At 41.8% G+C, this 24,627-nt stretch overlaps 1 protein-coding gene and 1 long non-coding RNA gene across 7 annotated transcripts in view; one reads left to right on the top strand and one right to left on the bottom strand.

Moving 5' to 3' along the window:
* SCAPER (S-phase cyclin A associated protein in the ER) overlaps positions 1 to 24,627 on the bottom strand; it is a 372,539-nt gene that overhangs the window by 177,150 nt on the left and 170,762 nt on the right. For all 6 annotated transcript variants that reach the window (XM_059714759.1, XM_014606103.3, XM_006261352.4 and 3 more), the window contains one exon: positions 21,594 to 21,659. In XM_059714759.1, coding sequence (XP_059570742.1) covers positions 21,594 to 21,659 — 66 coding nt within the window. The remainder of the gene's footprint in view (positions 1 to 21,593; positions 21,660 to 24,627) is intronic.
* Positions 1 to 24,627, top strand: part of LOC109280684 (uncharacterized) — a 34,372-nt gene that overhangs the window by 4,904 nt on the left and 4,841 nt on the right. The window lies entirely within an intron of this gene.

Here is a 24,627-nt window from a genome sequence, read left to right as displayed (position 1 = left end):
CCCCTCTGCTGGAGCTCCAGGTGGTAGACAAAGAGGTAGTGCAGGGAGAGCCCCGCACTGCTGAATGCCACTGAAATCGGGGCCAGATCCAAAGGCTCTGAGGGCCGCACCCAGCCTGCAGTACACAGGTCGCCAACCCTGAGTTAGCTGGTTTCCTACAGGTATTATAGGAGAATAGGGCCTTTAGGGTTGATTTAAATAAGAAAAGGATTGTGGCTCTACTGGCCACTGTGCATTCCATTTGTCAGAGCAGCACAGAAGAAAGCGCAGAAATAATTGCAAGGGAACTGGGATACTGAGAATGTAGATACTGGGAATGAGTTGGTAGAGCTGTCAGGGAGGCTGATGTGATAGGGCACAAGTATAAATATGGAAGGAATAAGTTATTTAAGACCTTGAATATGATCACAAGAAATCTGAATGTCATACACAGGGAAGTAAGAGCCAGGAAGCATTCACAGTGGAGACAATATCATTAGACAGACACGATAAGGAAGATAACCTTGGCGGAAAGGGAAACAGAATGTAGACTTCAAAATATTCTCAACAAATTCATAGATTCATAAATGCTAGGGTCAGAGGGGACCTCAACAGATCACCGAGTCTGACCCCCTGTGTAGACAGGAAAGAGTGCTGGGGTCAGATGGCCGCAGCCAGATGCCTATACAGCCTTCTCTTAAACACCCACAAGGTAGGGGAGGGCACTACGTCCCTTGGAGGGTCAAGACCTGAGCAGGGAACTCCTTTTTCCTTCTGTGAATAAGTGAATACATTTATTAAAAGCCTTCAGTACCATACCTGAAGATACAAACATGCCCAATAAAGTAAAAGCCAAAAAGATCAGTAGGATTTCACTGAGCCTTGGGCTTCCTACCACCTGGTCATCTGAGTCTACTGACATTCATCTAGCAATTTTTTCTATGAAAGGAATGCTCAGAGCAGATTAAATTTTCTGCACTATTAACTCCACTGCTGAAAATAAAATTGGGGAAATTTCTGCTTAATTTACTAATAGAGAGGGAAAAAAAATCCAACAAGCAATAACAAATCAACAAATGAACAATAGCATGACTGAGCAACAGAAATAATGGCTACAATCTATTGACTCGAATACTTAGAAAATCTGTGAGGGTTGTTAACCTAAAAATCCAAACTATCTCCTTGAAAATGCCTACTAGGCACCTATGAAGAAAGCCCATAAATACCTCACTGAAAAGAGAGAAACATCAGAATCCTAACTCTTCTCTAATTGGAGAGGGCAAAATGGCAACCTGTTTGCTTCAATTAGGATACAAAGAAACCAATTCAACTGGCAGAAAGATGAAAGTCCATCCACACAAACTAAAAGAAGGGAGTCTACTGCTCTGAAAGAAAGGACCCTGTGGAAAAAGAAAAAGAAAAGCTTTAATTTTCTGTAGCAAATCTTAAAAATTCTTTTTGATAGGAAAGTCTGGGTATTTTATCCCTATAGGACATCAGTGTCTGAGTATTAAATATTAAGCAAAAACCTATTCAAGGCAAAAAAAAAGGACTTGCTGCATAATTATAACATTACATTGTTAGCTCTGTTGACAAGTTCCCTTTTTTCCTTCCTTATCTGGAAAGACCTTTTAGTATGGCATCTATAAATGCAAAGTGCCCCACCCCACCATAATGTAGCCTTGTTCAGTACTATTGTATGTTTTTATAAATACTTTATATTGCATCAATTAAAAGTTCATACGTTCTAGTAGTGAGAAACTAGATTACCATCCTTTGCTACAGCAGTTTTCTCCTTACTCAAGTATTTTCCCTTCTGCCAATTAAGAGGGCACTGACTCATACCAGTATTTTTCTTTTGAAATGCTCTTTCTTTAGTAAAAGTGTTAGTTACTTTATGTTAGACTGCATTAGCTGGAATTAGTCTTCTTTTCCTTGGATTATGCAGAATTTCTTTCATTTCTTTATTAAGAATGAGTTTAAAAGGTGTGGATTTTATGTAATATATATGACTCCTAAATCTCCTGCGCTGTCTGTATAATATTTACTATATTTCTGGATACCTACCCACTCTAGGTACTAGGACTATACTATGTTTTCACTCAAAAGACATACTTATTAAAAATTATTAAATGATGCATCTTACATCTGTTCCTCTGACAAACAAGTTATTGAAGTCTCAAAAAAGGAGTTGCACTATCCAGTGTGATATTTAGTGTATGTACAGTTGAGTACAATTAAATGCTTATCTACCTTTTCTTACTTGTTTTTGTCCTTATGCTTTAAATTATTTTAAAACTGTAACTCAGTTGTAATGTCCCTTGCTATGTGTGCATAAGGAAAACCTTATCTCAAAAGTTAACAACTTTTTGTCTCTCAATTTCCTGATTTAAGAAAAAAAAACCTAGGATGGTGTTGAGCTCCAGGAGCATCATAGTGTCTTTAGTATCATATGTTTCCTGCAGTACAAATCTTGGGAGCTCCCAAACCTCTCTAGCTCCCCATATCCATACAGATCTGCAAAGAGCTTCCCTTCCCTGGCATTGGTACCTCTGAGGTATAATTTGGTCTACTGCAAGGAAGTTGCTTTGTTTTTCTTTGTGGAATAGACATAGTCCTTTTTCTAGGATTTCTGACATTCATTAACTGACTCCTCTCTCACTGCAGTGGCAGGACACTATTTCCTGTGGATATTGTAGCTTGTTCTTGATGTTTCTCATTTTGTGCCTTGTAGCTCTGTGAGAGCATGCGGAGTGGATGACTAATGGGAATCCTTGGGTAAATGGTTGCCTTTGAATGTAATGGACCAGATTTGATGGCCTGGGAGGCTCCTTCCTTTCCTATATTCCTGGGAATCCTTTTACAATCAAATTAAAAGGGGATGGTGGCAGTGAATTGATTTTATGCATCTGATGGAGACTCCCTGTATACTCTTCTACAGTCTCTGCCAGATGCGACTTCGTAGTCCAGGATTCCCAAAAATAGTTTCTTCTAAAGGGCATTTCTCTTTTTACTTTGCCAAAAATCAGATTTTCATCAAGTATTTAAAAACAATCCCAAGGGAAGATATTGCCTGTTTCTCCACATTAATACAGACTTATTTCAAATTGCACTTATTGAATTCTATCCTTATTATGGTTTTAATACTTTGCTCTGGTGATTATAATGGGAAGATAATTAGGTCCCCTCTCCTCCTCCAGGGAAAGGAGACATCATAATTTGCAATAGTATCCTCTCTCTCTCATGTGTTCTGTAAAAGATTACTGCAGAAAACATGAGGGCAGAGAATGAATGAAAGAGAAGAAGCAGAGCAGGAGCTGGTGAAGACAAACCTGTGAAAGAGTCATTTGGGAGAATCATTACTATATGAGGGAGGGCCATGTGTGGCGAGTATTTTGACAATAATGGTGAGAGATACTAAGATGGTTTATGTGATTATGATTACATCAGAAATTAACGACAATCCTTAATGTGATTATAACAGAATGTCAGTGGAATGATCCAGTGTGATAAGTAACACCCATTCTCTGAAAGACATGCGCCTAGGACCTTATGGAAGAACAAAGATCTCAGCTTTATTCCAATATATTTCCAAAGGGAAGTATTTTCAGTTTTACTGACAATTTTGCTACCATGCTAAATTACTTTAATAAAATGTCCTGGCATATCAAAGTAAGGTAGAACGTACATTTATATATTAGATTTTTATATTTTGATAAAATCCAGATCTTTTATATAAAATATTTTCTCCTGTGCATAATTTGGTGAGGAAAAAGTATAAATCAGAGCAGTGCAATAACGATATATATATTTTTTCTCCACCCAACAAACTGAATTTCTCTTCAGTGATGCTACAAAATCAGGCCCTGATTCAAAAAATAATTTCAATACACATTAATTCACATCCAATCCAGGAAAGAACTTTGGTGCCTGTTTAAATTCCTGGGACTTAAGTATGTGTTTAAAGATAAATAAGGGAAGAGTTAAGTAATTTCCTAAATGGGATTAGGCTGTTTTTCACAATCTTTGGTAAGATTCCTTTCAATTTACATGGCTGCACAGTAACACATTGGAGGTGGCATTATCTCATAAAAATTTGGGTTAAAAATAAAAAATTCAAATAAAAGCAAATGTACAAATAAAAATAACTAGGAATACAACCCTAAACTAATGATGGTCAGTGCCAAGTAAGTTATGACAGGAGTGGACTACTCTAAAGCATCTACTACTTGCTACTGTTGAAGACAGGATACAGGACTAGAGGGGCCACTAGTTTAACCCAGGATGGCACTTATTATCTCAATATATTTTCCTAACCTGGAAAAATAAACTAATGCGTTTCAAATTAGATACATTAGTTTTTATTTGTGACACAGAACAATAGTGCATGACATGAATGTTTTTTTCCTTACATGATTCTTTTAATACATTTTTATCATTAATATTTTCAACAGAGTTACACATATGCTAAAATTAATATAAACACAATTAGACAAGAATTTTTTTCCTTGTATCTGAATTTGGACTTATGTCTCATTAAATTAATATAATAGGCAAAACGTAAGATGGCTGGTAAAACATTCAATTTGTGGCAGTTTCCATTTTGCTGGTTAGAGAACTGTTCCACCACTGTGTGGAGCTGTGGTTCTCAACCCTTTTAGATTTCAGGCACTACTTGTTTGACTCAAGGCACCCCTCCAAAACATTTGTGAATTGGGTAGCATCCCATTTAAAAAAATTATGCATTCATTATAATTTGTACTTCCTTGCAGAGGAGCCAAGCAGTCGGGGTAGGGCAGCAGCCAGGTAGGGACAAGCTTGAGCACTTTTGTCCCCTTATCCCTGCTTATCTACTCACACCTCTGGGCATGCTTCAAAAGATGTCGTGGGGCACCAGGGTGCCCTGGCACTGTGGTTCAGAATCACTGGTATAGCATAATTCTAGCATTTTTAGAAGAATGTACTAAAAGTTAACTAAACATACTTATAAAATGCATAGGCATATGGTATTTGTAAACAGTTATCTTTATGAATTGGGCATATACTCAGTCTCATGCCAAGGGTATTTAAAAAGGCATAAGGCACATTTTAATTCATTGAACAAAAGAGGCCTGTATTTAACCCTGAAATAAATCAAAATGGTGATTCATCTGAACATAAGCTTAAAGGAAGAATGCCAGGGATGTTTCAGTAATATGAGCTAAATGTTATGTCCAATTTCCAACCTCAACGGAAGAAACACCACAATTAATGTATTCCTTCTCAAGAAAAAGACTGCCAGATTGCAACTTCAACTATAAATAATTCCAGAATTTTTTTACTAAAAGACAAACTTTGGGGATATATTTTCAGCTTGATGTAGTAGCAAGTACTAGGAACAAAATGTCCATCTCTCCATGCTGACGATTTACTTCCAAGTTGTTTTGTCCTACCAGATGCTAATCCCTTGCTTAGAAAATGGCATACTATTTGGTCATATTGGCTAAGGACAGACAGTCAAAAAGCCTGAGTCTGAATTGATTCAATCTTTGCAGGTTAGTCTAATCTGGCTAGGCTAAATCATTTTTGTAACCAGACAGACACCCCAGAAAAACAAAGGCACAAAGCCTGGAGTGGCTCAGGCTAGAAGCTGGGGGGGGGGGGGTGAGGGGGGCACTAAAGCAGCCCTCCCTTTCCTTCCAGCTGAGAGGTGCATGGCCAAGCCCCGGCAGGACACTATGATTAGGGAGGGGTCCTTCCCCCTTGATAACAGAGCATTTATCAGCTCTGTTACCAGCATTTAACACCCCATTAGAAAACAAAGCCTTGCTCATTACAAGCTCTTCTTAAACAGCTTTTTTCCAAAGGAAGGAATGCAGGGACATTACCATCTGAGCTGCTGATTACCTCCAAAAAGCCTTAAGTGGACACTGTCCTATCTGCCTTACACAGCATTAGCTAGCATACCACATGCTGGCTATAGTCCGTGCTGTGGAAAGAGGAGGAAAGGATCTCTGTTTTAAGTGGGGGGGGGGGGGGGAAACGACGACGACAGGGTACGGGAAGCCAGCAGACTCTGCTGTGCCTGCAAGTCTCTATCAGAGCTCTGGCCAGGGAGCAGAGGGGAGGGACCAGCCCTGCTGTAGAGCAGAGCCCCGCCCAGCCCAGAGAACATGCCAGGATCCTTGGGGGTGTCTAGTTTAGCTTAAATCAGCAAGGCATCTGGGAAAGACATTCCATAAACAGGTTTGACCCAAAACAGTTCAGTCTAATACAACATTCAACCAGATTTATCTCAAACCAGTTTTAGCCATTTTCAAACTGGTTTATGTGCACTGAACAACTGTTCTGTTACAGGTTTAAACTAATTTCTGATCACTTAAACTGGTTTATGTATAATGTCTGCCCCTAGCTATTGGAAGAACAGAAGAAATAAGAAATTTCCTTCCATGCTACTAAACACTGAATGAGTTCTCAGCTCCTAACAGACCTTATATTGATTTTGGGGGTGGAAAAAGGAAAATTCTCTTTCCTTGCTTTGAAAAACCAAAGAATGTGTACAAGGCAATGACTTGTACTTGAATATAGACAATCATTGATAAAGAAATTTGGGAGAAAAGAATGTTACAGTCTTGTATATTAGTAGGCAGAGCCGACCTGAACAAGGTGCAGAGCCCAGGGCAAATCAGCCTATGCGGGACCCCGCCCCCACTCGGATCCCAGGGTCCTGAACCTGAAGAAGCTGCTGCCTCCATTGGCAGCGGGGATGGGGGGTGGTGGGGGGGGGTGTTTGCAAGCAGCTAGATGCGGAGCCACTGCTCCACCCAGCTATGAGGGCCCCTCAAAGTGTGGGGCCCAGGGCGGCTGCCCTGATTTGTGCCCCCTAGGGATGGCCCTGTTAGTAGGTTAACATTAAATGATTAAACATTTACTTCAGTGATTATGTGACATAACTTTTCCAAATCCATTTACTGCATGGCAATTATTTTATCTTCCTTATATCCTGAGTCCTGCATTTCTTTACTTCTTAATACACCATGCTAGACATTATTGACAGGGAAAAATTCACTGAGTTATGCAGAAAAGAATGGACTGCAAAAAATGCCTAAATACTCTGCACATTTTATAAATTGAAAATGACTTATTTCTGATTAATTAAAGTATTGTTATAATCTACAAACATGGATAACTCAGAGTTTAGAAGAATATTAAAAAGAAGAAGAACATAAGGGATTGGCTGGCCTGGAGATGCCAGCATAATATACATGTTAACTAAGTCAGTAATAATGTTAGCAATTCAGTTTGTTTCCAGGAGTTCTACACTTTTAACTCCATAAAAGCTTGTATGGAGTCTCTGCATGCCTAAAAGATATTAATATGGCTGGTCACCGGACTGGATTCTGTCTAGACCCGATGCAGTTCCACAAGGAAATAGCAGACTGCAAGAAACTGCGTTCCTTCCACTCCTTTTCAAGAACTTCCCAGAATCCCAAACAGTGCTAATCATTGTAGGTCTTAGCCTTGACAATGGAAGCTAACTGAAAAACACTGGATTCCATATATATTAATGCTGTTGATTAACTCTTTGATTTGGAGTGAGAGGGCCCTACAACACTTTGAAAATGAATCCTATAGCCAAACAATGGATGGCTTATCATTAACTTAGAGTTACACACTCTTTTTTTGGCTCCTGTGTGGTTCACACAGCTGTTTCAAAAATACATTCTATACAAATACTTCCATCTGTGGGATTATCTGGTTCCAGAAACTCCTTCAGAAGGTTTGTTGTCCCTGACTGTTGACAACATTTTTGTCTAATATCTTATATTTGGTCTAACTAAAAACTAACACATCAGGCCAAGAATGGCCAGAAATATGTCTCTGTCCTATAAGCAAGTGGGTGCACTGAAAGGGAAACAAGACTGAACTGTAATTTACAAGATGTTTAATTTTTGACTCTGAAAGAATGTAGGGGTGTCTCAATTTCTGTTGTATTCAGGTTGTTATTTTTTTGTGATTATTTTAAGTGTTTTGAGACAAACACATACAATGAACTCTTATAGGAATCAGAATAAGTCATTTTATGGTTGAAACACAAGACATTGATTTTTAACTCTGCTACTGACTCACTGTCTTTTGTTATATTTGTATCTTTCTTTGTGTCACTTATTTTATTTATATAAAGGGAACACTTGAGCACCTCACACGAGTGTTCTGAGGCTAAAGTTAATGTCTATAATGATACAAGGTCCTATTATAAGAAGGGCTTTGTGATAATTCACTTTCACTCTGGCCAATGCAAATTAATAGCATAGGTTCCCAGGGATCAGGTCACATTCATAAAAAAGATGCAAAAACAGCCATTGACGGATCAGTCAACAAGCAGTTGTGGGAAGCCAAGGAGCAATAGGTTGACTACTCCCAGCTGACAGCCATGGCACTCATTGTCTTAACAAGTCTTTTTAGCCACAGGAGACAGTTGACAGTTCACAGAGCCTCATGAATAGCTAGTATTTTGGGACCATTTCCCTTTTGCTGTAGGGGATGAAAGTTGCTTGTCAGACTTGATAAAATTCTCTCCTGGTCATCTTCTAAACATCTACTTCTGGGGAAGAACCACTTTGAACCTTTTTTCAAACCCACAAAGAAAGCACTTGTATTCAGCGCTATGGACCCAACCAGAATGCACATTTTGTGACTGCCAATAAAGGCAAGCCCAGCCTAATGACCGATATTAATATCATCCAGTTACTTAATGTACTTCTTGGAAAACATCTGATTCACTTCTTGGCCAAAGCAGAGTTACGTAAAACTGCAAAATGCAAAGTAACTGCAGCTACTAAAAAAATCTGTGAGTTGCAGCAAGACATTAACAGTCCTCACAACATTAATGAGTCTTAATCTTAGAAGTGATCTGAAAAGCTTTTTACTTGTCAAGACCTTAAATTCAGGGTTCTGTCTTTCTTCTACAAGAGTTAATGACATCACTAACACCCAAAATCAGACAGGGAACTGGATACCTTAAATAGTTTTAGTCATTGATTGAATCAATAACAGCTGAAGAAAAAAGGCACAACAGATCTTAGCAGGTACAAATAAAAGAACTGAAAATAATGACTTTAAGTTGTATTTGGCATGTTAATTCCATACATAGATTGTATTAGTGACACAGGATCATAAACCACTTGGAGATTTAAAAAAAAAAAAAAAATAGTATTTCTTGTTCAGTTTTAATTACCTAAGGCTACTGAGTTAAAAATAGTTTCTTTTATATTTCCAACCTAATTTAATTACCTAAAACCTTTCTTCAAATAAAGAGAGATTACTGACATGTTTGCTTTACAGATATAATGCAAAATAGAAAAAAAAACCCACCAGAGATTGAAGTTAGCTAACAATCTGTCATCATTCCTTTTCAATATTAGCATTTTTTGCCCCCTTCGATCCAGAATATGACTTGTTTTAATAGCTTGGCAGATTTGCTGACTGTGTATGTTGGACTCTTAGCACTGGCATGAATTTGTCTTTTCTCAGCCAGGTACAGTAGCAGTTAATATTACCTCCCAGTACAGTACTCTGTGTTCTGTCTGTAAGTATAGAAGTCTAACTATATTTTTATAGTTTCTCATTAATATTACATGTTCCAATCTAGATCTGCCATTCCTGTGTTTCTTTTTCCCAGCGTAATTTTTTTGTTATTGTTCTTGGTAATAGGGTTTGTTTGAAGTCCAGTTTAGCAAAGTATAATTTTTCTTCCTAGCTTTGCCTCTGTAACATCTGATGAATCAGGCTGTTGCCTACAAAAGCTTGAGCTTCTCTGAATCAGTGCTCTGGGGGTGGGCACTTTAATTCGAGTGGCTCTTAAAGTGGCTCTAGGAGTCGCTTGAATTAAAGCATCTGGAACATCTTGTGTATCCGTGTCCCTGCACTTCAAAATGGCGGTGGGGGTGCTTTATCTAAAGCTCAAATGAGTTTTAGTTAAAGTGCCTCCACTGCCATTTTGAAGTGTAGGGACGCTGATACATAAGACATGGAGGCTGGCTGGAGTGCGGTAATTACCACGCTCCAGCAGGCTCAATTAATCGAGTCTCCTCCAACGTGCTGTAGCTACAGCACATCGGAGCAGCCTCCGTGCTCGTGTCCAGGTACCTGAACCTGTTACCCTGCCCTGTCTTCTTTCTGAATTTAGACAAACACAACTATCTCTCTTTAAAAATATTTGATGTGAGGAGCCATGTAAATCAGGATCTATCCTTACCTCATGAATTTTCTTGCCAACCCATGCTTCTATTTTTTTTTTTTTACTATGTGATATAAAATCACCCCCTTTCTAGATTATTTGACTATAATTTTCTGGAATTTTTGCTTACTTTGCTTGTACAATATAAGATGTAAACTCTGAACTGAACTTCTGACTGACTCGTAGGCAGTCCTCTATTCCCTCTTCCACAGTGAGCTCAGTCTGGAGCTCCTATTGCTGTTTCCCTGACCTCAGAGCAACCAGCAAAGATTCAAAGTGCTGAGGCTGTGTAGAAAGATATTTTGGAAATGTTAACTGATATCAGGCTGCTATGCTAAAAGGTGAGTTTTTGATGGAGTTGAATTTAAGCACTACCTTGGTCACTAGACCAATGCTTGAGGAATGCGAAGGAATCTTCCAGAAAGTCTGTCAGGAATTCAGAAGGACATTGGGTAGTCTCACATTTACAGTTTTCTGAGGGTCTGTACACAGCTTGAGAATGTAATGTATACTGTGTCCTCCAGCAGGACAACGCTGTAGTGTTATACTAGAGACGTGGAGCTTCCTGGCACATGTAGCAGTGTGAGCCCTGTTTCAGCTCTGAAGAGGGTGTAGTGTGTGCTTCTCTGTGACCGGATGGCTCTGCTGCTCCTCTCGCCTCATACCTTCCCTTCCCTTCTCAGGCCTTCAGTTCCAGCCTCACACGATCCTTACACTCAAATGAATGCAAGACTCATAATTATGCTGTCTTTAAGATGGTGCTAGCTGCTTTCAACTACCACCGTTGTGACCCACCCAGGGGCAGCATACCATCTAATCCTATATTTTTCAGACATCTATTTAGAACATAATCTAATTTAATGAAAATAATCTGACAATCTTGTTACAAAAAAATCTGATTTAATGTACTGTGGCTGCAAAAGGTTGCAATTTGAGCACAACCTGGGTGTTCACAGTGGAGTGCAAGGTGTGGTTTACTTCAAGTCTATATTTATAAACTTTTGTCAATGTATTTCTTATATTTAAGTTATATTTGAGTGATTGTGGCACTGGTCTCAAAATACGACAATCAATGTTCTTGTTGCTATAATACTGAGGGGAAGGAGCAAGTAAGCTGCCCAAGAAGACCTTAAACCATTCCTAAATTCCTAGTTTAAGCCTCATGATCCTCCATTCGGGCATTAGGAGTGTTTAAGAAGAAAGGGACAAGAGTGGAATGTCAGGATGCCTATACACAGGCAGCAAGGCTGCTCCCACGCAATGTAATTACAGCTCATTGGAGCAGACTTAATGAATCAAGTCTGCTGGAGTGTGGTAATTACTGCGTTCCAGCAGACTCCAGCATCTCGTATACCAGTGTCCCCAAGCTTAAAACTGGCAGTGAGAGTGCTTTAACCAAAACTAATTTGATGACCTTTAATTAAAGCACCCCTGCCACCATTTTAAAGCATGGGGACACTGATACACAAGACAGTTCTGGTGCTTTCAATAGAATGGCTCTCAAAGCCACTCTAATTAAAGCGGCCCTCCCCTGCCACCTCCACTCCCAGAGCATGTGTATAAACACCTTTATATACTCAGGCAAAACTGGGCCAACATAATGGTCCCAACTGGGTTGCTTCAACTGACATAAAATTAGAGTACCTTTCACATTGCTTTAATTTGTCCTGGCAGCTGATTTGACCCTGGGACCAGAAGAGACAAAAAGTTTCATAGAATCATAAAAAATTAGGGTTGGAAGGGACCTCAGGAGGTCATCTAGTCCAACCCTCTGCTCAAAGCAGGACCTTCTCCAACTAGATCATCCCAGCCAAAGCTTTGTCCAGCTGGGTCTTAAAAACCTCCAGGGATAGAGAGTCCACCACCTCTCTGGGTAACCTGTTCCAGAGCTTTACCAGACTCCTAGTGAGAAAATTCTTCCTAATATTTAACCTAAACTTCCCTTGCTGCCACTTGAGACCATTTCTCCTTGTTCTGTCACCTGCCACCTGTCTCAAGTGTTTTATTTACTTTTCCTCAATAAGGATTAAAGCCTCGTGTATTTTTGGTTGGTTAGTTGATTTTTGAAAAAAAGCTTGCCATGAATGAAACCTTTTTAAATGTTACCAACATTACAAAAGAATGTATAAAACTTTGCAAACGTCTCCAAGATTATGTACTCCACTAGGAACAGAATGACCCACCAGTAATAGGATTCCTGCAGTGCCTATCAGCAGTTCAGACACAAACCTCCCCCCGTCAAAAGACAGGAGAGACAAAATAGGTAAAGCAGGAAAAATCTGATTATAAGAACAGAAACTAGGAAAACATTTAACTAACTAGTGAGGGACCGGCAATGGCTAGTTCCAGGAAGTAGAAAATCATCATCATATTTGGCATAAATCACAAACAGACGTAAATTTCTGATGGAAAAATTAATTGACTGTTGAGTGTCTGCTGTACTGCAGTTGAGCCAGATTAGAAGTTAGAAAACCGATGACTGAAGCACTATGGCTTAGCCATTTCAAACAAAGTCAGACACATGACCATGCTTTTACTGGTTGACAATCATACTTCCACATGGGATTTCCAGGACCCAAAGCCTATTAAACACAAATCCAAGAGTATTAATTTGCTAAAACACTCACCCTATTTTCTTGTTAATACAAAGTCCTGATTATTAATAAAGTCAACAACAGCACCCACGTTCCAAAGTGCTTATGATACATATTCTACCTGATGGAGATGCCCAACCTCGGTGATGTTATCAATAAAACCACCTGAGATGGGGGAACTATTTGTTGAATACTAGCAATAGTAGAAAGCAACTGAAAAACGAAAGCTGTATTGATTGGAAAAAGATAGTTTTGCTTACAAAGTATTCTAAAGTCTCAGCTGCCTTCGTACAGCTGCTACATGAATTTTTTAGATCATATGTATTCATATATAATTTGCCATACCGAATCTTAGCAGCATGACTGTTTCATTTGAGATTCATCATAACAGGCATGTATGTAATAATGCAAAAAAAAAAAAAATCTGGAGAAATTATGCTTTTTTGTACCCATAGTAATTCAAACAAGAGTTTCCCTGTTTTTTTAATGGAGATTAATTTTAGTGTTTGATTAATTTTTTTACAAGACACTGGCTTCCATTTTTATGGACCGTTTAATCTCTCCGAATTGAATCAGAACCCTCCAAATCGATTCCGAGAGATTTGGAAAGATTTGGAGATATGGACACAGAGACAGCTTTAAATATTTTTTCTATGTACCTCCAGGTAGCATGGGCTCGTGAATGCTGCAATGCTGGTGTATATGGAGTGTCCCACAGAAGCATGGGGGGCTCCCCAGCATGCTCGGCAGCAGACCCGGAAGTGGACCAGAAGCCCACTTCCAGATCTGCTGGGGAGTATGCTGGGCGGCCCCCTGTGCCCCCCTGGCTTGGTGACTGGTGTCTCCTGGGTCTGGGGGGCGCATCCGGGGTTCCCCTGTGGCCAATCACTATGCTGGAAGTGGACTGGAAGTACTTCCAATCCACTTCCGGGTTCGTCAGTGAGCATGTTGGAGGACTCCCCCACGCTCCTGTGGGACGCTCCATGTGTTCCAACATCACAGCGATCATGAGCCGCACCTGCTACCTCAAGGTATATAGAAAAAACTGCGTCTGTGTCCGAATCACTGATTCTTTGAATCAGTATTAAATCTTCACATTCAGATTTGGCCTAATCAAATCAGGGACAGTGATCCAAATCAATTAATTGAATCACTGTCCCTGATTCGGGCTGAATCCAAATCGAATAGGGCCCGCTTCACACACCTCTAGTAGTTAGCTATGTTAGTCTTAAATCAGGCAAAATGCAGAGTAGCAGTGCAATTTATAGATTAACTAAATCAGAGATTCATTTATAATCTGCCAAGAGATTAACAAACAGGACAATCCTATTGTAAAATGAGCTAAAATATTCTAGATGAAGAAAGACTGCAAAATTGCCAGACCAAGAATCAGCTTGAAAGGGCAGTCAGGAGAAGCGGTGGGCAAGATTTCCTGGTGGTGGGCCAGAATGACCCAGATTGGGTCTGATGTGGGCCAGGGGCTAGGACCCAGCCACCACTGCTGGTCCCTGCTGCCCAGCTGTGGCACTACACAGGAAAACTCACCACCACCTGGACGCAAGACAGGCAAATGCCTCCCCTGCTGAAGCTCCAGCTCTGTGAGCTGCAGGCTGCTGACCACATGTCAAGGGAATACTGGAAATGGCCACATTTAATTCTTCCAAATCGGACTTTGGTTAGTGAAAAAAAAAACCATGCAGAGCATTAAGTAACAGGTTTGTAAATTCTTGAAAAGGAAGATCTGCCAGGATGTTGCATTTATATTAGTAGAACACCTTTTGATACATAAGGGTAAATGAATAACTGTTGCCTTAAGCTTGCAAGGGTGCAAATTAAAATCACAATTCATGCAGACTAGGAAAACTAATCACATGATTCTGAGCACTTGAAGTATGAAACAAGCTGACTCCCAAAAATGCGATCATCAAGCATTTTCAGCAATTTAGAAATCAAAAGTGTTAGCCAGAGAACATACAGATTCAGGTGATATCTCTCAACTCAACAGGACAATAGTTTTATAGTAGGTAGGGTCGGAAGGGACCTGAGCAGATCATCAAGTCTGACCCCCTGCCATGGGTAAGAAAGAATGCTGGGGTCAAACAATCCCGGCTAGGTGATTATCTAGCCTCCTTTTGAAGACCCCCAAGATAGGAGCGAGCATCACTTCCCTTGGAAGTTGGTTCCAGATCTTAGCCGCCCAGACTGTGAAGTAGTGCTTCCTGATGTCTAGCCTGAACCTACTCCTAATCAACTTGTGGCTGTTATTCCTAGTTACTCCTGGTAGTGCTTGGGGCAACAGGGACTCTCCCGTTCCCCGCTGGTCCCCCCTGGTAAATTTACAGATGGCCACCAGATCCCCTCTCAGCCTTCTCTTGTGGAAGCTGAACAGGTTCAGGTCCCGTAGCCTCTCCTCGTAGGGCCTGCCCTGCTGCCCCCTGACCATGCAAGCGACCCTCCTTTGGACCCTCTCAATGCTGTCCACATTCCTCCTGAAGTGCGGTGCCCAGAACTCGAAGCAGTACTCCAACTGTGGCCTCACCAATGTCGCATAGAGGGGGAGGATCACCTCCTTGGACCTGCTCGTGATGCATCCGTGGATGCATGACAAGGTGCAATTAGCCTTACTGACTGCATCCTCACATTGGCGGCTCACGTTCATCTTAGAATCAATAACGATTCCAAGATCCTTTTCTGCCTCTGTGCTGACGAGAAGGGAGTTCCTCAGCCTATAGGTATGCTGCTGGTTCTTTCTCCCTAGGTGCAGTACCTTGCACTTGAGAATAGGATGGGATTCAATACTGACATCTACCCACCGCTGTAACCTGTCCAGATCTAGTTGTAGCCTGTCCCTCCCTTCTAGCGTGCCCACCTCTCCCCACATCTTAGTGTCATCCACGAATTTGAACAAGGTGCTTTCCACCCCCTCGTCCAAGTCGCTGATGAAGATGTTAAACAGTGCAGGCCTGAGGGCTGAGACCTGGGGGACCCCACTGCCCACATCCCTCCAGGTCGAAAATGACCCGTCCACCACCACTCTCTGGGTGCTGCCCTCCAGCCAATTTACGACCCATCTGATTGTGTAGGCATCGACGCCACAGTCCCCTAATTTTTTAATGAGAATGGGGTGAGAGACAGTGTCAAAGGCCTTCCTAAAGTCCAGAAAGACTACATCCACCACGACACCTGAACCTACAGATTTTGTGACCTGGTCATAGAAGGCAACTGGGTTGGTCTGACAGGACCTGCCCCTAATGAACCCATGTTGGTCGCCCCTAAGCATAATCTCCCCTGCTAGTCCCTCGCAGATATGCTCCTGGATAACTTTCTCAAAGAGCTTCCCCCCAGGACCAAGGTAAGACTAATGGGCCTATAGTTTCCCAGATATTCCTTCCTTTCCTTTTGAAAATGGGGACCACGTTGGCTCTTTTCCAGTCCTCTGGCACCTGGCCAGAGCACCACAAGTGCTCATAAAGCCATGCCAGGAGTCCCGCAATGACCTCTGCCAATTCCCTCAGCACCCTGGGGTGGACAGCATCTGGACCTGCCGATATGAACATGTCCAGCCCCATTAGAAGTTCCCTAACTAGGTCCTCTCTGATCCTAGGCCTGGCTGTGCCTCTCCTGAGTCTGTCTGGAATCCCGGGGGGGGGGGGGGGGGGGAGAGGAAGATGTCCTGGTCCCTGCTCAGAAAAATGGAGGCAAAGAATTTGTTAAAGAGGTCAGCTTTATCATCTGGTGCAACCATCAGATGGCCAAGTGTGTCCTGCAGGAGCCCCACGTTACCCGGTGCTTTCTTTTTACTCCCTATGTATTTAAAAAAGGACTTCTTGTTATCTTTGATCTTGGTCGCTAGTCCTAGTTCTGTCTCTGTCTTAGCTTTCCTGACAGCCCCCCTACAGTCTCGAGCAATGGATGTATAATCCTCCTTGGTGACGGCTCCTCCCTTCCATTGGGTATACGCCTCCTTTCTAGCTTTCAAACGTTCCTGAATGCCTTTAGTGAGCCATGGGGGCTTCTGAGCACTCTTGCCCCCTTTAACTTGTGTTGGGACTGTCACCCTTTGGGCTCGGAGGATCGTCTCCTTAAGGAACGACCACTCGTCTCGGACCCCCGACTCCCCTACGCCTTGGGACCTCAGTGCCTCCCCAACTAATCTCCTTAACTCATTGAAATCAGGCCTCCTGAAGTCAAGGGCTGCTGCCTTGCTGCAAGCCCTTGACACCCTGCACTGGATGGTGAATTCCAGTAGGCAATGATCGCTATTGCCCAGGTGGTCGAGAACCTGCAGTCCCCTCACCAGGTCATCGCCTGTGGCCAGGACCAGGTCCAGCAAGGCATTTCCCTTGGTGGAACTGTGCACCTCCTGGGTTAGGTGGAGGTCCTGTACCTCGGCTAGGAACCTACATGAGTGGTCAGACCTGGCTGACTGCTCCTCCCAGCAGATGTCCGAGTAGTTTAGGTCATCCACGATGACCACGTCCCTTGACCTAACTGCCTCCGCAAGCTGACCTGAGAATTCCCGGTCCAGCTCGTCCTAAACCTAGTAACCTCAAAAGAGGTTTTACTTTCAAGTGTGAGAAAATTGAATCAAACTGCCAAAAAACCAGTTATGGTGATGAAAACTTTTTTGCATCTTGACTAACCTACCAACAGATCTGAACCAGCTGAACAAGGGAAAACATAAAATAACCCCTGAATTTTGTCCTACAAAAGGTAGAACAAGAGAGCCACATTGGTGCCTGCTAGCTTCTCAGCTTGATGCCAGGAGTGCCATAACTCACACATGAGAATATGAAGAGGTCACTTGAAAAAGTCTAATTTCTTGACAAAGCCTATAAATTAGGGACTTAAACTTCAGGGACTTGATGCTGCTATGTAATAATCTAAGAATACTGATGTGTAATAATTTTATTAATCCTGCAGTGCAAGTGTCAGAGAGGCAGAACTACTCCACTGATATTTTGGGCTATTAAGACTTTTCCATATGAATATACTGATCTAATTTAATAGGAGTTTTTTTGGAAAAACAAGCAGAAAGGTAGGTAGCATAATGGCTGTAGATAAGCAGGTTTCCAACGAACACTTAGGAGCAAATGAGTAGCAGACAAGATGCCTTCCAGGCTGTAGCTAAAGTTATACAGGTTTCCCTCACTTTATGTAGGTTCCGTATGTGTGAATTCACTCTTATGAGATGACCCTTTTATACCAAAAATTTGTAATAGTCGAGGTAAATTCACTCTTGTGCGATTGGTGTGGTGAAAGCCCACAGTCAGCTGCTTTGTGCAGTGCATTATGGGAATGATATGCACCAAAATATAGTCTCCTGTGTGGATCTGTGCTCCTCACTCGTTATCTGTGACACGTGTTTCTGTAGTTGCCATCCCCATTATGGTAACATTTACCACCACCTTGTGCTTGTGTGTACTGTCTGCTGCTGGCTAGTACCAAAACTGTCTTGTAAAAGTGGTAGAAACAGGTCTGGAGGTCAGTAGAGTGGAAGTCTTCAAATGTATCCCTATCTGTTACATTGTAAAGTGGGTTCCCTTTATGCGAATTTAAGTTATGTGCCATTTTCCAGGAACGCATGAACAGTATAAAGCAAGGGAAACCTGTATATCTGCTAGGCTCAGACTGGGAGATTAAAGGATCAAAGGGATGTAAAACAAACAAACACTCCCAGGAAAAAGATGGAGAGGAAGTTATGACTGACCTAGGACAGCAGTTCTCAATCTGTGGTATGCATACAACCAGCTCCTGGAGCCCACCAACAAACTGTGCCCAGCCCAGACCGTCAGCCCACGAGGGTGGGAGCAAGGCACTCGTGTATACACACCCCAAACATACACTACTGTGCCTCACTCCCACCCTTGTGGGCGGAAGGGCCTGGCCCCACCAGCACGCAACTACTGGGCAGGGCTGCTGATGCTGCTGCAGACCCCGGGGACCTGCTCTGCTTCCCCAGTCTCCTGCTGGCTCCAGGCAGCAGGTAGGGAAGTGGTGGGGGCAGGGTTGCAGCTGAGTGGGACCACAGAGCATGGGGCAGGGGCTGGCGGCAGCACGGAGCCCACACCCAGGGGGTTCCCAGTATATAGAATTGGATTATTACAGAATAAACCTGTTTGAATTTGAGAGAGCACATTTTCTATGGGGGAATAAAGTGATCTGGACCTGTTGAAGGAAGTACTTGTTTCCAAGCTATTTTTTGCTACTCACCCCTGCCATTCCCTCCCCAGGAGGGCCTCGGTCTGCCCTTCTCCTCAACCCCCTCCCCGCAGACTGACCTGCTGGTCAGGGCGGAGCAGGGCAGTGGCAAGGTAGATCCTGGATTGTCCTTTACTTCAAAAAGTGAGATCTTCACCTTCAAAAGGCTGGAGACCACTGCTTTAGAAAGTATGCATGAAAGCCTGGCAAACCCCCAGTAATGAACTGGATGCCTATTCTGCTTATAGGATGCTACCATTCAGTTTAAATGCGCCTGGACTCTTAGAACACTTGTAGCAAAGTCTGGCTGCTCAAACACAACCAGAAAGCCCTTTAGCCAAGGTGCACTGCAATACTTTCTTTTCTTCCATGGAACCTTCAAAAGCATACATAGAGTAAGTGTGACATAAAGAGAACATTTTACTGTCTTAAATGCAGCAAGGAAATGCCACTTCTTTTTGTAGGGAAGAGAGAGACTTCAGGGCTAAAATGAGAGATGCTTTCTTGGCCCTTTTGGAAAGAAGCTAAATGATTGTTCTTCATTGACCTTGTACAGATAAAAAAAAATGTCAGTGTATCTATTGGAAAAAGTAGCTACCATATTTACTTGAGTGCAAGATAAGCCACCCCCCTCAACAAACATGAGGTTCCCCCCATCTTACATTTGCATACAAGGAAACCTAATTAAATATACTGTCTATAATTAAGCTTCTGTCAAAAGCAGCATATGCTCAGTAATAGAAAACAACTATGAAGTTGGTTAAATACAGCTAATGCTGAGCATGACTACAAAACATATGGCCCATATTGGGCAAACATACAGATGGGAGTATATACACATACTGAACAGTGCTGAGCTGTGGAGTCACCACGGCTTGAAATACTGTTGACTCTGCTGGGGCCCAGTCCAATGAACCATTTGGTAAATCATGAGCCTTTTGGCTTTGGACTATTATGCATAGTTTGTACTATATATAAGTGAATACAAAAGTGTTGCCCAAAAATGTGTTTATGAAGTACCTGTGAAAACCTGGCAGAAGTTTCAAAAAGGTAAAATTCTTCAATTCTGGATGACCTAAGTCGATGGGTACCTGCAGTAATTTTATGCAAATTACTACATGTATGTGTAGTTCAAGGTCAGTGTTTTCAAATTTGCCTCTCACTTCCATGTGATGAGGGAGAGCAGAGTGTAACAGTTGGGAAAGGGAAGAAGCAGGGAAAGGACTGCGGGGGAAATAAGTTGGGGGAGCAGAGGACAAGGGGCCACTTGAATTTTCCTAGATTTATTTTTCCTACTGTAGCAGTGGGAGGAAGACAAATTCAAGGCAAACCTCCAATAATTAGATCTATACCTAGAAAATTATATCAAATTTATAAAATTTTCATATATAGAATCTAATTATTCAGGGGAATCATCTTATATTCAGGATCATCTTACATTCATGTAAATATGGTAATTCTTTCTCCTACCTTTGGAGTACTCTGGGTTCTAAGAATAGCGTTTTAATTGTTAAGTGCAGCAGAGGGACTGCTCACCTGGCACATAATTATATTCCTTATAAATAATATGAGCCAAACTACAATCCCTTACTTGCCCTACAAATCAAGCAAGGATGACCTTGATCTTTCCTTCTGCCCCAAAAACCAATAGCTTTCTGACACCTTCCTTCATGCCTTCTTTAAAATTATTCTAAGGTATGAATGGAACAAGCCTTAACTTTTTACCATAACTTTTTATCTCTGAATGTTCCCCAAGCCTTTTACCACAGGGCTGTCCAACTGGCAGCTCACAACGGGTTAATATGGGCTCTTTCTCCCCCACTTCTCATCAAGTCACTGGCTCCCCAAGCTGCTCAAGCCAGGGTCTCCAGGCTCCCCTCTTCCTCCTCCGGCTGCTGCTTCCTGCCTTTGCCCCAAAGGGCAGGGCAAGGCAGTGCAGCAACACAGGGTATTGAGGGTAAGTCTTGCATCACACTAGAGTTGGGAGGGAAGGAGGGGAATAGTTTTTTGAGGTATGGGTTGCCAGAATAATCATCTGTATCTGTATGCAAGAAAAAGGACCTTCTTTGATTCTTGATCAGAGGAGTCTTACGCAAAAATAACAGTGGACCAAATTACAGTATGAATGGTTTTACAGAATTATGCATCAATAGTTGCATAATATTGATCTCGGATTCATAACATATCTGCCAACACAGACAAGTGGCCTGATCCTCACTCAGTTGCTGTGAACCAATTGAAGCCAATGACAAATCTGGTACATGGTGTGCTATCAATGACAAAATTTACTTGAGGTGAAGTAAAATTCTAGAGCTCATTTTAGTGAATTCAGGGTTACTGAAAATTGCTAACCCACCTGTGTTCTCTACTGGACAACTATGCTGTATAAACTACTGTACTATCATTTGGGCCAGAAGACACAAATACTGGATCCTGCTAACTTCTTTAACTACTGTGTTCAGACTTATTTCATATCTCAATACTGAAATGATACTGACTCAACAACAAAGTGACACTGGTACCACACTGGCTCAACTAGAACTGTTTCAGAAGCATTTCTGTTACAGGCAGAAAAAATAAAAGTTTAGTTAAAGACTTACTTCGCTTTGTATGGCGAGTCAGAGGTGGGATTCTTTGCTTCCATTAAACTTTCATATTCCTTAGCCCTTGGAAAGAAAATATTCAGCACTGATTATTCTTTACATATTTCACATTTTATAGCCAATTATACAATTTCAATTTTTGAACTATTCAGTTCTATCATAAGCAATTTTTGCTTTAACAACACTCAAATTGATTCCTAAATACTATACATGAATTGGAATGTTTATAGTTATTACTTTAACTTCACCCTTTATCTAGTGAAAATACATTAACATGATTTTCCAAACCAAATATTATATATGGAATATATAACAATGGAGACAGAAATAATATTTTACTTCTAAATATGTTATCTCATGATTAAATGAACACATTCAAATTTTGACATGTTGAAGGAATCTAAAGAAAAATTAATCATAAACATGTCTTCATTTATATGCAGATTGTTTATTGTATAAGTAGCAATAGTGACATCCTTTCTGAAACACTAATGACTGTTCAGTAACTTTTGTGGCGGTGAAGCGCCCCCACAGGCGAGTGAGGGAGAGAAGAGGGGACCCACAGACCCCAGACCCCGAGAGCAAGCCCCCAGAAGGGCATACGTACCGGCAGAGGGGCAGCGGGAGGAAGAGCTGCAGCCGCGGCTGCAGCCATGTGAGCCGCCATTATGCCGGCTCTGGCAACAGCTGTTCCCCACGCGGCGAACAGCTGAGCCAATCCCAGCGGCTGGAGCGGCCGCTGCGGGAAGATTTAAAAACGCCGGCAGGACAGGGAAGGAGAGAGAGCCAGGGAGAGAGAGAGTACGGGGGTGCTGCCCGTGCTGCAGGCTCTCGCACGGAGCGGCGAGGACCCCGCCTGCGGGTCTCAAGCAGGCAGTGTAGGCAAGAGCTGGAAGCCTTTCGCAAGCAGCCAAGTGAGAGGCAGTCAGAGAGCGCACGCCGAGGCACTCTCTCTGCGTCCTGAAGCGGCAGACGCCCAGGAGGCAGGGGAGCGCCCTGCGGACGGGAGGAAAGGGGAGACAGCGGAGGCCCCAGGAGGGGGCTGGAACCAGGGGAAGCACCCACCAGCTCCCCCTGGTTCGGAGGAGTATTATCTATAAGGGAGGAGAAAGGAGAAACCCCTCCCAGCAGGAGGGAGGACGACCGGGAACCGGGGAACCGGTCAGAGGCCATCATACTGGGCCTGGCAACATCTGGAAGACATCGCCCAGCGGTTGGCGTGTGGACAGGGTGTAGGGGAGGCGGAGCCCCGTGGATCACCGCGTCCGATAACCGTGAGTAACACCGTCTATCGGGAGGCCCCACCCAGGATAAAGATCTCCACTGGAGACCCCTCTGAAGGTAATTGAGTACATCCAAGTTGTGGCAGGCGAGTTGAGGGGAGGGGCAACACCCCGGTAAGCCAGGCGGAGCGAGGCACAGGCTCCACACTTTATAAACACCAAGAGTTATACAATTCAAAAATAAATATCTTCATGAAAGACTGTTTTACTTTGGAGAATGTAAATAAAATTTGGTAGCATAAACCTGTCCAGGTACTTTAAGGTATTCTTGTTTAAACAGCCACATGCCGAAGTACAAGAAAGAGCAAAACCGTACTTTTTTACCACTGCTTAGTTGGGTTCTAGCTGGCCTGGACCAACAAATAATAACCATTATCAGTCCATCAACCTAAGATAATGGATTTCTACACTGAATCCTAAAATTAATTTGGTAAAACAAATTTAAACTGTATTCTGAGGGGAAAAAAAAACTCTGTCTGTAAACAATAATTTATTATCACGAAGAAAAATCTGGCTGGTACAAAAATTCAGCTGTGAATCTATTAAAAAAATCATTACAGTGATTTAATATTGAAGAAAGAAAATAACGCCATGCACAGAAATCCAAATTGAGGATGTTTGAGTTACTCCACTACTGATACAATCTCTGACAGCAGGCAAGTCTTCCAAACTTTCAAAAAGGAGTCCTTCTAAAAATCCTGCCACTTCCTTAGATGCCTACATGGGAAACAAGTTGTTTGAACAAAGGAACTGCCATACTGGATCAAATCACCATTAAGATCTGGGGCCTGTTTCTGACAACAGCCATGTGTTACAAAGGAAGTAAGAGAAAGCCCACAGTAGGCAGAAGTTAAATAATTTGTCCTCAATGAAAGTCTTATCTTAATTGCTAATACTTAGTGATGGCCTTAATCTCTGAAAAAATTAGGTTTTACATTACTTGCAAAATTATTTTTAACATTAACTATTATAACTCTGGATATTCTTGCTATCCATATAAATGTCCAATCAGTCTTTGAATCTTTTAGCTCTTGGCCTCAATTATTTCCTGTGGACAATGAGTTCCACTGTCTAATTACACTGAAACAGTTGAGTGAAAATATCTATTTTTTTTTATCAGTTCTGAAATTGCCACCTTTCAATTTCATTTAACATCCTTTTACATTTGTTTTATGAGACAGGGAGCAAAGAAGTTCAACTTATCTCAACCACTCATTATTTTACATACTTTTATCACACGCTGCCTCTAATTGGCATGTAAACCATCCCAAACTTTTTGGTCTCTCTCCATAGGAGAATTTTTCCATGCTGTAGTCATTCTCAACACCTGTCCATGAAAATGCTCTAATTCTGCAATATTCTTTTTGAAATGGAGTAAGTAGCATAACATTTAGTATACCAAATGAGGGCATATCATTTACTGTTTACTGTAACATTATATTATCAATATTATTTTCCATTAGTTCCCTTAGTATCCTAACATGTTCTTTGTTTATTTTTTACTATGACCGTATACTGTATAAAAGTCCTCATGAAAGTGTCAATGAGGTCCAGGCTCCTTTCTTAAGCAGAGTTAGCTAATCTAAATCTTTAAATTGTATAAATACTTCACAGTTTTTTTCCTTCTGACACACTACATTGTATTTATCAACACTAAACTTCATTTGCTATTATTTCATCTATTTGCACACCTTTGTCAACTTCCTCAAAAAAGTTTTGCAGTGTTCCCACAACTCAATTAACCTAAA

This window comes from Alligator mississippiensis, chromosome 11 (genome assembly GCF_030867095.1).
Source record: "Alligator mississippiensis isolate rAllMis1 chromosome 11, rAllMis1, whole genome shotgun sequence".
Classification (NCBI taxonomy): Eukaryota; Metazoa; Chordata; order Crocodylia; family Alligatoridae; genus Alligator; species Alligator mississippiensis.
This window is presented reverse-complemented; position numbering and strand designations above follow the sequence as displayed.